Source organism: Tympanuchus pallidicinctus, unplaced genomic scaffold (genome assembly GCF_026119805.1).
Source record: "Tympanuchus pallidicinctus isolate F22 unplaced genomic scaffold, pur_lepc_1.0 scaffold10, whole genome shotgun sequence".
Classification (NCBI taxonomy): domain Eukaryota; kingdom Metazoa; phylum Chordata; class Aves; order Galliformes; family Phasianidae; genus Tympanuchus; species Tympanuchus pallidicinctus.
This window is the reverse complement of record NW_026294619.1, coordinates 5,958,733-5,970,293: the sequence shown is the minus strand read 5'-3', so window position 1 is coordinate 5,970,293 and position 11,561 is coordinate 5,958,733. Positions and strand designations below refer to the sequence as shown.

The window sequence follows — 11,561 nt, the reverse complement described above, 5'->3', positions numbered from 1 at the left end:
AAAGCACTGTGCATGGAACAGCCTGCCCAGGGCACTGAGCTGACTGAGTTCTGGGAGCTTTTGGAAGCACTCAGACATGGGGTTTGGATTTTGAGTGGTGCTGTTTGGGGCTGGGAGTTGGACTCAGTGATCCTTGTTGGGTACCTTCCAACTCAATATATCCTGTGATTCTAGGAAAATGGAACCATTGTAGAGCTAAGGGCCTTGTGTGGTAACTTCTCCTTTAATTTCTAGTTCTACAGTAAGATACCTGAGTAAATAAATAAAATCATGGTGTTTAGCTAAAGCATTACCAGTAACCTTTGATGCCTTCTTTGAATTTTGTCTTCCTTAGATAAAGAAAGAAACAATCGACCTACTCGAGACGAGGATTATAAAGCTGTGCAGAGAGGGGTCTGTGAAGCTGGGACTCTTTTAATAGTTTTACCCACAAGGAAGTGACTTACAGGTTCATTTTACTTCTATCCTGTCTGCAAGTGGTCAATGGTGATTAAGAATTTTGATTTTTCAGAGATAATTGATGCAGAAAGAATGTGCTGTGTAACTTTATTCTGAGGTTACTTTTAATAATAAAAACAGAAGTTTTATTTGTACTTTTTTATTGGTAGTCTTTTATTGTACAGGCAGTGCAAAAGCGAAGTTAAATGTATATTGCTTTCACCCACAAGATTTACCATTACATGCCATTTTTAAGAGCAAAAGTGAGTGTGAAAGTTTTTGTACAATTCAATTCTCAGTTACCTCTTTCTCTCACAGGAGTGGTAAGCTAGTTCTTGCCTTAAAATAGCTTTGGAAATGTCTGAATTTCAGCAATTTGGCAAAAAAATATTTTTCTCTCATCTGCTTTACAGCTGGCCAAATCCTATTTTTTTTTGTTATTACATGATAAATTATGTTTAAAGTATCTGTCTAGCAAACAGAGTTTGTGATTAAACTGTTGAAGTCGTCAAAAAATATTCTACTTTTTGTCCATTGGAGTTGAAAAGAGCTTGTCTGTGGGTGATTCTTCTGTAATTGTGAGTAGAAGGGTGCTTTTATTTTTTTATTTATTTATTGCATGGAAAAAGAAGATGAATAGAGGTAGGCAAATCGTCAGCATCTTGGAAGAATCCAAATGAGACATTTTTAGAATTAATTTCCCTATTGTGCTAAACAATACAAAGCATTTTAGAACTTTAAATTGCTTCTTAATCAATAGCAATGAATGCAGGTTAAGAAAGTTTATTTGGATTTACAAAGTAGTGTTGTATTCCCAGCACTCTCAGTCCCTCCAGTCCTCCTCAGTGGCATCCAGTGAGCTGGAATAGGTCTTTTCTTTTATCCCATGTCTATTAGCTGGGCAACTATAGAAGTGAAGGGAGAAGAAATGATGAATCTGAGATCACACAAATTCTAGTATAGCTGGCAGTATCCACACAAATGAATAAGACTTAACAAATGCTATTGTACTGTGGGGCAGGAATAAATATATAAGCTTTTCCAGGAAGCATGATCTGGACGTTCTGACCGGAGTACACAATCATCTGATTGGTACAAGCTGATGGTGGCAATCCATACACAAATGTGGAAAAGGAGGAAGAGAGAGATCTAGTTAATAAGTAATTCCTAGTCATAATGCAGATCTGAACAAGCAATACAGTTTCCCGACAGTAAAGACTGTATCTCAGCTTAAACACCGTCCAGCACAAGTATGTTGTTTCTTCCTCTCACAAGAAGGATATGAAGAATAAGAAGAGTTCTGCTTCACAAGAAGCAGAAGCATGTCCTTCCAGGTGTCCAGATAACAGTGCATTCAAACAACAGAAGCTACCAGCATGGAAGCCCCGACTTACCACGGCATCTGTGCTCTCCACTTTCTTTCTCACGGGAGCGTTTTGCCTTTCTGTGGGAGTCTCTCTCATAGTAGCTGCAAACAGCGTCAGAGAAATCCAGGTCTGTTTGGAGTGGGTGTTTGGTATTATGTTAAGAAAGAGATAGTCTGTATTTGGGGGGAGGGGGAGGAAGAGCATTGAATTTGTGTGCCTTGGTAGAGATGATAGCATTGGCTTTATGTCTTGCGCGCATCCAGCAGCCAGTATTCCTGTGAAAGTTCTCAGAAAGATGGTCACTGATGACAGCCAAGCTCTGAGTGGGTAACTGAGAAATAATTACCACTGGGTGGTAATATCTAAATGTCATTATCTCCTCCTCCTGGTATTTGGCTCTAGGAGATAAATATTTGCTTGGGCAAAATATTAAAGTGCAGGGAGCCCTGATGTTTGAATGCTGTTTCTTGGAAGCAGAATTGGTTAAACCTTCTGCTGTCAACCTGCTCCTGGTTGGAGCCATTTCTCAGGCACTACATCCAGACTATTGATGTGAACCATAATTCGTGTGGGCTTTTGTCAAGCGTTACTTGGTAAGCCAGACCAAGCTGCAAAGGTGTTTGTTTGTCAGCACTCCTTTGCCAAGGAGCAAATTTGGAGGTTCTGCAGCAATCAGAAAACTCTAAAGCAGCTTTTAAGTAGGGATAAAATTTGTGAATGTTCCATTGAGATCAAGTCCTGATTTTCTATATCTCTGTTGATTTTAAGAGTTTTGTTATAATCCAGGATCACTTAGAACTGCCCTGAGAGGTCTTGTAGCTAAAACACTAATCTTTTCCTGTGTTCATGTCCTCTAATGCAACGTCTCTGCTTGTTCACTTCTCTGACAGGTTGATTATACAGATAAATGCTCAAATTGTTCAAAACTTCGTGAAAATTCCTCTAATTGGAACAGTGAATGCCTCTGTTCTATTAATTTCACACTAGCAGAAGATATGCTGGTAAGTGGATATCAGAAACCAGCCAAGTTGATTAGTACTTCCTGATAGCTATGTCCATGAATGATAAAATATGCTAAATTTCTTCTGTAGAGCACCTGTCTGAATTTTCTTTTTGCTTTTAGGGACATGAAATACTCAGAATTTTACTATTTTGCATTTGCTGTTGGTTTGGGGCTTGTGTTTAAAAATAATCCAGATCAGGATCCCTCTGCCCTTGGACGGGAGATCTTCAAGTAGGAATTGGGGATGGAGGGAGTGGTGTTTGTCTATGGAGGTGATTTCTCTCTCTGAGTCAGTAGAGAACTCTAGCCCTTGGCCTGGAGTTGTTACTGTACTGCTAAACTCTTAAATGAGAAAGAAATCTGAAACTTTGACCACTTGTCATAAGTAAACCATTGCAGTCCTTTTGACAGGGATTACACTGTTGATCTCCAGGGTCCTTGAAACAATTCAAGTCTAGCAGTGGCATTCTGCAATTTCATCTGGGAGAAGTATCCTTCATTTCCTGTCCTGAACTGCTGGTTGTGTTGTAAGGCTGCTAAAGTGCCTTATTCTTCTGCCTTATTCTGCCTTATTCTGTATAAGGGGATCTTACACTTAGTACTGCATAGATGAGCCCTTCATATTATAGTGTGATTAAATTATAAAGTTGCTTTATGTTGCTTCAGTATTAAAGAAGTTGCTAACATTCTCTGAGTAATCCTTCAGATATAGTTACATTTGACATCAGAAGTTTATTTAATTGGATTATGGTTTTTGAATAGATTACTAAACCTCTTTGTTGCTTATATTTGCCTGCTTAACATTCTCTGTTTAATTACAGGACTAAGCTTTCCAAAGGACTTAGATAATTGAGTAGAGGCAGTCCTATTTTTTAAAAAATCTGCAGGAATTAAGGCTGGTGGCTCTCTTTTGAAGTTGTTTTGGCATCTTTCTTTTGTAGAAAATGGGCATCCGACTCCATTCAATAATTCATACTCACTGCAGTTTCGGGACCAGTTATTACCATCTTGAGTAAAATACTAATGATGCCTTTTCATTTTAGGTTTCATTTTGTGTTTTAAAGTGTGTTTAATTTCATGCCAAATACAAAAGCTTTCAACTAAAAGGGTAAAGAATAGATAATAAATGACATCTGCTGGAGTAATTAGTTAGAATGTAGTTACCAAGGAGTATGAATTATTCTCTCTTTCACTCTCTTTTTCAGTAGTTAATAGGACTTTTTGTCTACTTGAGCTCACCTTATTGAAGAGTGGTATTCTTGAATTCTAGGGTGATGTTTTTATGTACTATGGCCTGCAAAACTTCTATCAAAATCACCGTCGATACGTGCTGTCAAGAAGTGATGAACAATTGTTGGGTCGAAATGTAGATGTAAGTTTTTTTTCTTTCTATTATGAGATCAGTATTTTTACCAGGTGTGTCTGACTACATGGAGATCTAACTAAGCATAACTGTAAGTGTTTTAAGATGACTCTGGGAAATGATAGGAAGGTTCAGATTTTCAGTGTTGAGTCTCTGCTTTTATGATTGTTAAAGTGAGTATATAAATAGGTATCGGTCCAATGTTGTGGTTTCCAAACCTGATCTTAAAATGATTATGATTAGCATATGATTAAACATACGCTATCTTTTACAAATAAATTTACAGAAAACATTTCCTTCCAGTCTTCCTTCTAGTTGTCTTAGCCAAAAATCTTTTTATCTGTTGTTTTATTATAAGATTAGGGAATTAAGTTGTGCAAAGTCTTTTGTTACGACATCTGGCTTTGAAGGTGGACAAGAAGCTGGAAAGAGTACATGGTGAAATAGGCCATCATGTAGCATTCTGAAATATGCAATTTAGAAATTTGAATAGGAGGCCAGACAGCATCCCTTGCAGCAGCAATGCATGCACAAGGAAATTGGAGACTGCAGTGATTATGTTAACAGAGGTTTTTAAAATTGTAAATAGAAAATGTGGGGTTTTTTTGCTTGGAAAGTAGCATTTCTGTGCACTGTCCTGTCAACAGATATGATGATTGTACCATAATAATCTGTTGTTCTTATTAAATATTTCTTATAACTCTCAAGACATGTTCTCCATGCAACAGTTTCTCCAGGTTTCTGGTCAGCTTGTTTGCATTCAGGTGCAACAGGTTTTGTGCCAATCAATACAAAGCTTATCCAAGCTATTTGAAAATGTTTCTGTGCTATAACTGGAGGACTTGCAGTTTCTCATGAGCTGGGGCAGAGAAGAGGTGATGCATTGAAGATGGGTTTTTGGTTTTCACGCCGTGCATTCATACACAAAGATTTCCCCATGCCGAAGTAATGTCACTATCTCTATCTGCTGTTCTACGTCACTGAAGTACTGCAGGTCAAAATTATAAAGAAAGAAAAATAGGATATTGTAAGGTAAGTCAGGACTGGATTGGAATACATTTAGTTAGACTATATTACAGCAGCAGATCCCCAAATGACTTTCTGTGATCTGGAGTTTGCTGGGCAGCAGTAAAAATTTGGAGATGACGTTAAGTTTGCTTACTGTGATATGGAAGCTGTTCCTCCACTACGGACTCGTTCATCTGAATGTTTCTTGAACGTGACCAGAAGGGACTGGAGACCTCATTATTCATTGACTTTTCAGAAGAAGGAGTGCAAGGAAACCGGCAAATGAAAACCTCAGTTTTTTTGTCTGATCGTTCTGCAGGTTCAGAACTCGTACTGTGCGCCCTTCGCTGCTTACCAAAATGGAACACCAATGGCTCCGTGCGGTGCTATTGCCAACAGCTTGTTCAATGGTAAGTACTTTCTGTGTCTGTTTTACTAATCTCAACTTTAGACTGTGATGTTGTCCCAGTCCAGCTGAGTCCTGATATTGCAAGGTAACTGTTGTTCTTCCACAGTAAGTCTTGCTTGACTCTGGTATTGTGGTGAATGTGTGCTCTGCTTCCTTCACTCTTCAATGTGACTCTGTAACAGGCCTGGGGAACTGAGTCTTGATGAAACAGGAAACAATGGTATACACAATAGATACAGCATACTTCCCTGCTAAAACATCAGGAGAACTCAAATTCTACCTTCCTGCAGCAGTATGCTTAGAAAGAAGCAGCGTGCTCTTGACATTGGTTCAGACCTTCGGATCTGTATGTTTGCATTCTGTTCTTTGAATGCTGGAGGCATCCATAGTCTTACATGAATTGGTTTGATCTTGTATACAGTTTCCTGGAGGGCATAATCTGCCTATTAACACGTTCAGATTGAAATCTAGAAGGCAGCTCCTGGCCACAAAGACTAGGTTTCAGATTGGATTTCTGTGGGAAAAAGGAAGGCAAAAACACTTCTATGGACTTCTCCTTCCACCCATTCATCCCTTTTTATGTACCCCCCCTCTGTTTTTGGCAGTTCAGCAGCTACCTGCAAGTAGCTGAACCACCTACACCACAAGTCCTACACCAGTGGACTTGTGAAGTGCAGCTGTAGTAAATTCCAGATCCATTTGATTTTCACCTGTGTGCACACCTGGTCCTCTGGAAATCTGAGCTCCTAGGCGGGGCTCAGACCTAGGCCAGCAGAGCTGACTCTGTAGCCCATGTGGATCAGAAGTCCTGGCTACTGGGACAGAATTCTGCAGAGAGTTAGGGATAATAAGAATTTAAAATGCTAAGGGTAAATCTTTCAGAGCCTGCCTTTATATCAGTCCTTAGTACACAGTGTGGAGCCAGTGGCTGGTGGTGTGGGAGAAGCAGGTGATGTCTGAATTGCCACTCTGCTTGCTCAGTTCTATCCCTCTGCTGTCACAGAGGCTTATTTCCTGCCATAAGAACAGTTTTTAACCCAAGCTAGCAGATAAGGGAACAGCTGAGTAAAAGAAGAGGTGAGCAAACTGCAAGCCCTGCTAATAAGCTAATAACAAACAGCTGGAGATGTAGTGAGAAGAGAGAGTTGGAACCAAATGATCTTTAAGGTCGTTTCCAAGTGTAGTCATTCTATGTTTATTTTTTTTTCTGTTCAGTTGAAAGGTGTTTCGTAGTGTTTGTTTTGTTAGTCGTGCTGGTCATTGGAACAACTGTCTTTCACTCAGATGTGTTGCCTCTTGTATTCCCTCCAGATACTATTGATCTTTTTTACAATTTCGACTCATCTGTTATTCAAGTACCACTGCTGAGGACCGGAAACAGTTGGTGGACAGATAAACACGTGAAATTTCGCAATCCAGAATCGCACAATCTCTCTGCTGCATTTGCAGGTAAGAATGGTTCTACCAGCATTCCTTACTTTTCAGTGGCTATCACCTTCCCTCTCTCCCTCCCTGTGTGCAGAGTTTTCCCATTCTGAAAAGGGAATTGCCCCTATGAGAAATAGCCAGTAGTAGAAGCAGCATTGGAGGGGTAAATGAGAGCAAAAGCCAGATTTAGCCAAATTGGTCCTTTATTTTTCCACTGACCATCAAAACAGGGAGAAAGTGGTTTTGTAAGAAACAGTTAATCTGTCCAGAGAAGGCAAGGATGCAGTCTCAATATTTTCTACTGAAAACATCTAAGAAGGAAAAGTGCACGTCATGTTTCCCTTCTTCTTGCCTTTGCAGATCCATAGGTAATTGTGAGCCAAGTGAGACTTCATGTCTTGAGTAGTTATTTCCAACAATTGTTTGCTAGGGCTATCTCCTTGTTTAGGTTAAGCCATATTACAGGCTGCCCAGGGAGGGTTGTGGATTGTCCTCTGGGAATATTCAAGCCCTGCCTGGACACTTACCTGTGCAGCCTGCTGTAGGGGGGCTGCTTTGCAGGAGGTTGAACTTGATGATCTCTGGAGGTCTGTTCCAGCCCCTACAATTCTGTGATATTGAAGTAGGACTAAAAGCACCATGTTCTGGATCAGGACATTGCTGTGCTGGGTACAATAGGTATGATACATCTCCCTGCGTCAGGGAGAATGAGTTATCTAAGTAATTTTCATATAGCAAATTCTAAATACCATAGGCTGTTTATTCATGTTTGAGTTGAGATCCATGGAATCTAAGTGTTACCAAACATATAATTTTGTGGTAATGGACAGTCTTGTCTCTCTTCCTTTTCTCATATTCTGTGTTAGTTGTGAGCAGGCAAAGAAGTTAGTAATTGACCCCTGTTTTTCCTGACAGTATGTCTTTCCTGTTTTGTTTTTCTTTCTTTTTCATAGGAACAGCAAGACCTCCTTACTGGCATAAACCAGTGTATTTGTTAGATGAGGAAGATGAAAGTAATAATGGATATATAAATGAAGACTTCATTATCTGGATGCGAGTATCAGCCTTTGCTACATTCAAAAATCTTTATCGTCGTATCAGCCGGAAAGGGCAGTTTACTGATGGCCTCCCAGCAGGGAATTATACTTTCCATATTTCCTACAGTATCCTTTCATATTATCCAAGGGAATCCTTAACTATTAGGTGGTTGCAATGTGGATGGGATTTCTATAGTAGAATGGCAAAGAAAACAAGTGAAACACTCCAAACTAAATCATTATGAAAAGACCTGACTGTAAGGGTGATGGCTGTTAGGGTGCAGTTTCTGTAGCCTGTGCAGATGAAATTAAGACTTGTTGCTCATGGCAGCACCCAGCTTTGGATTTGATTTCTGCGGGGAGGTAGTGGGTTTTACAGAGAGGATAAATCTGGAAGATGGAAATCTGAAGAGGTGGCTAAAATGTTCAGTATTTGCCTGGTCAGCTGTGCAGTCACCATGACTGGGGCACAGACGTGCCAGGGGTAACCCTGCCAGTGAGAGCTGTGAGGGATGCCTGTACCAGCAGAGCCCTCTGGTGGATTTCAGCCGTGGGCTAATAAGATTTTTGTGCCAGTTTAAAAAAAAAAGTGCTCACACACCAAACAGTGTGAAATTTGCTGACTAAAGGCCCCATTTCGTTCACAGGAATTACGGTGACTGTAAATTTCTCTTCAATCTGAACAAAAGCAGTTACGATTTTAAACATTGTAGCTCCACTGAAAGGCTCCCTGTGGGTAGAGAGCATATTACATTAAAGGTGAGCACTATCCCTCACAGAGGATATGTAGAGTGTCATCACGGTAAGTTTCCCAAATGGTTCACTTTCAAGTGAGTTTTGTTTGCTGCTTAAAAATATTATGGGTCATATCCAGTTAGCCCAGTAGCCATTACATACAGTATGAATCCAAAATTCTTAGTAAAAAATCCTAGAATTTCCTGAATTACACTGAGACTGTATCCAAAATAACTTGGAACTGCTTCTGCTGTTTTTGTTGTTGTTGAGTGGGTTTTTTTGTTTGTTTTTGTTTGGTTTTTGTTTTCTGATTAAGATAGCAGAGACTTCTCAGGTCACTTAAAGGAATTTTTGCAGCAAGTACAGATCTCCTGTCTCCTCTGTGTCTTGGGAAGGATTTTGAGTACTACGTTTTCTCCTGGAGGTAATGTAAACTTTGTTAGTGAATCCTTAACATCCTTCTGTCAGACTTCCCTGTTACCAAATTCAAGGGGAAGAAATACGTGATTCTTTCAACCATGGTATGGAGTGGAGGGAGTAACCCATTCCTGGGAATTGCCTATTTGGTTTGTGGTGCAGCAGCAACCCTGACTGGTTTTATCATAACTGCCATCCACTTAAAGCTGAGAAAAAAGAAAACGTATTTTCAGAGACGCTGATGTTCTCTGGATTGCTCAGTGAAAGCAAATATGTGCTGTGAATGAAGAATGGGCAGCATCTTTCATTCTTTCCCCAATGCTCTGGATTTGCTTTAGTAACAGGTTTGGTGAATGTAAGCAAATTGAGGGACAGAGCTTATTCATCATCCAAACCCAAACTTAAGTGAGGCTGCATTATTATTAATGCATTTATGCTCCTAAATTTGTTTCTTAGGAAACTTATATTGAGATGAGTTTCAAAAAACAGATAGCACAGTGGTTTGGAATTGCAAGGACAGCAAAACTATGTGGTACTACTGTTTATCCAGAAGTCAGGGTCTATACTCATTTCTTCCTTAGCCCTTTGTTGCTACTGTATTTCTATTGACTAAAATGCAGCTTGGGTCGGTAAAAAGTGAGATCTTGGTCCACCAAAGAGCTTGAGCTGGTAGAACCTAATGCTTAAGCCCCCTTGTTGGCCACTTGCATGGGCTGATTGGCTTGGCACAGGCTGTACGAAGCTTTTTCCACTATCCTGGAAAAGCAGACCATTATTTTGTGTATTAGTGTGGGATAATCATCACAGTTCAGTACTTACAATAGAATACAGATCGTGTTTTAAAAACACGGAGTGTGTTTAAACCCTTTGTTGTGTTGGTTTTATATGAGCATCAAGGCTAGCCTACAGAGCTAGATAGAGGATGTGAAAACATCAATTTATATTAAAAAAAAACAAAAACAAAAACAAGTGGTTTACTAGCTTAAAGTAAAGGCTCCTTCAGTGCTAACCATTTCAGCAGAACCATGTAGCTAATGCAGCCTGCCTACTGAAGCCTTCTGTGCAAGACGCTGACTCTCAGTGACATGAAATGTCTGTTCCCCACTCAAGTCCCCATTTCTGTGGTGCAGAAACTCAAAGTCAGTAGTAAACATAAACCATCAGAAAATCTGACAACTTCATTTTCAGGAAATCAATGCTGTAGCTGATGAATAGACCATTTTTGTTTTCCATGTTCAAAATTTCAGATACTTTGAAGCTATTTCCAGAATGCAGGAATGACGCAGAAGAATTTAGGTCAAGAATAGCATACCACCTATGAGTTCTTAAAAATGATTTTTCCCTGGCATAAGTGGAAATAGAATAAAACACTCTTAATGAATTTCTTTGATAAGTACTGTGTGCCTTACCCTCTTCTCCACCAAAAAGCCCACACCACTGAGATAAGGAAGAAAACAAAGACTAGAGCAAGAGAAGAGAGTGTGGCATAGGGAAGCTGTGTGATTCTGTCAAGTCTGGTTTGCTGTTAAAGATGCCCATGTCTGTCTTTAAAAATGTGTGCAGCTCTTAGGACATGGAACTTAGGCAGATAGACTCTGGTGAATCAGAATGCACTGTTTCTTTCAATGTCTGCTTCTTAATTGTGCCATGAGCAGCAGAAAACCATGCTGCCCTGGTTCATAGCCTGGCCTGTCATTACAAGCTTGCTCCATCAATGTCTTATGCTGATTTTCTGGGTTAACGCACATCTTGTTCTGTTCATCCTGGTCGGGTCCAGTCCCCTTCATCAGAAAGCTGTGAAAACAGGGTTCCAGGATTTCAAACCACTGCATCTAATCCTGCCAGGGGCTTGGGAGAGCCCTATCCCTGACTGGACTGGACAAGACAGGGCACAAAAGCAGTACATTTAGCAATGCTTAAGCTCATTATTCTAAATCACTTTTAACAATGAGACATGCTCCTGAACCTTCTTAGTTGCTTTTGAAAATTTAATCCCGTACAGCCCTCTGGAAGGCTCTGTTGGTGTTGCTGACAAAGCTGAATCAGGACTTATAGCTCCAAACAGACCACAGGACTCTGTTTCTTCTTTTTTTTCTTTTTAATGCTTTTTTCCCCCCCTTTTCTCTCTCTGTGTTTTGTTGTTTGTTTGTTTTTTTTTTCTCCCTTTCCTTGTTTCTGTTTTTTTAATCCTCTGAGAAACGATATATCATCTGGGTGCTTAAGCCACAGCACAATTGCCATTGGTTCTATTTCTTTATGGAGTATCTGGTAAAAATGTGACTAAACTGAGACTGAATAATGAGGTATGCATTCCAGTGATTGAGTGTCTACAAAAAAGAAAAAAGTATTTAGAAAA

The 11,561-nt window shown here is 39.8% G+C and overlaps 2 protein-coding genes across 4 annotated transcripts in view; both read left to right on the top strand.

The window, feature by feature from the left end:
- Positions 1–593, top strand: part of CMSS1 (cms1 ribosomal small subunit homolog) — a 110,009-nt gene extending 109,416 nt beyond the window's left edge. For all 3 annotated transcript variants that reach the window (XM_052665514.1, XM_052665503.1, XM_052665525.1), the window contains exon 10: positions 335–593. In XM_052665514.1, the coding sequence (XP_052521474.1) occupies positions 335–418 (84 nt within the window). In that variant the 3' untranslated portion in view covers positions 419–593. The remainder of the gene's footprint in view (positions 1–334) is intronic.
- A 118-nt stretch (positions 594–711) lies between these two features.
- Positions 712–11,561, top strand: LOC128072052 (cell cycle control protein 50C-like). The gene is made up of 7 exons (XM_052665465.1): positions 712–1,932; positions 2,696–2,806; positions 4,079–4,180; positions 5,499–5,589; positions 6,900–7,037; positions 7,970–8,179; positions 9,257–11,561. The coding sequence occupies exons 1-7, from the start codon at positions 1,720–1,722 to the stop codon at positions 9,445–9,447; spliced, it is 1,056 nt and encodes a 351-aa protein (XP_052521425.1). The 5' UTR covers positions 712–1,719; the 3' UTR covers positions 9,448–11,561.

What these genes read in the sequence shown, in the direction of transcription:
- LOC128072052 (XM_052665465.1), top strand. Translation starts at nt 1,720, where the DNA reads ATGAAGAATAAGAAGAGTTCTGCTTCACAAGAAGCAGAAGCATGTCCT. An exon ending in CACTAGCAGAAGATATGCTG is followed by an intron (nt 2,807 to 4,078) that starts GTAAGTGGATAT and finishes CTTGAATTCTAG; the next exon opens with GGTGATGTTTTTATGTACTA. An exon ending in TCTCTCTGCTGCATTTGCAG is followed by an intron (nt 7,038 to 7,969) that starts GTAAGAATGGTT and finishes TCTTTTTCATAG; the next exon opens with GAACAGCAAGACCTCCTTAC.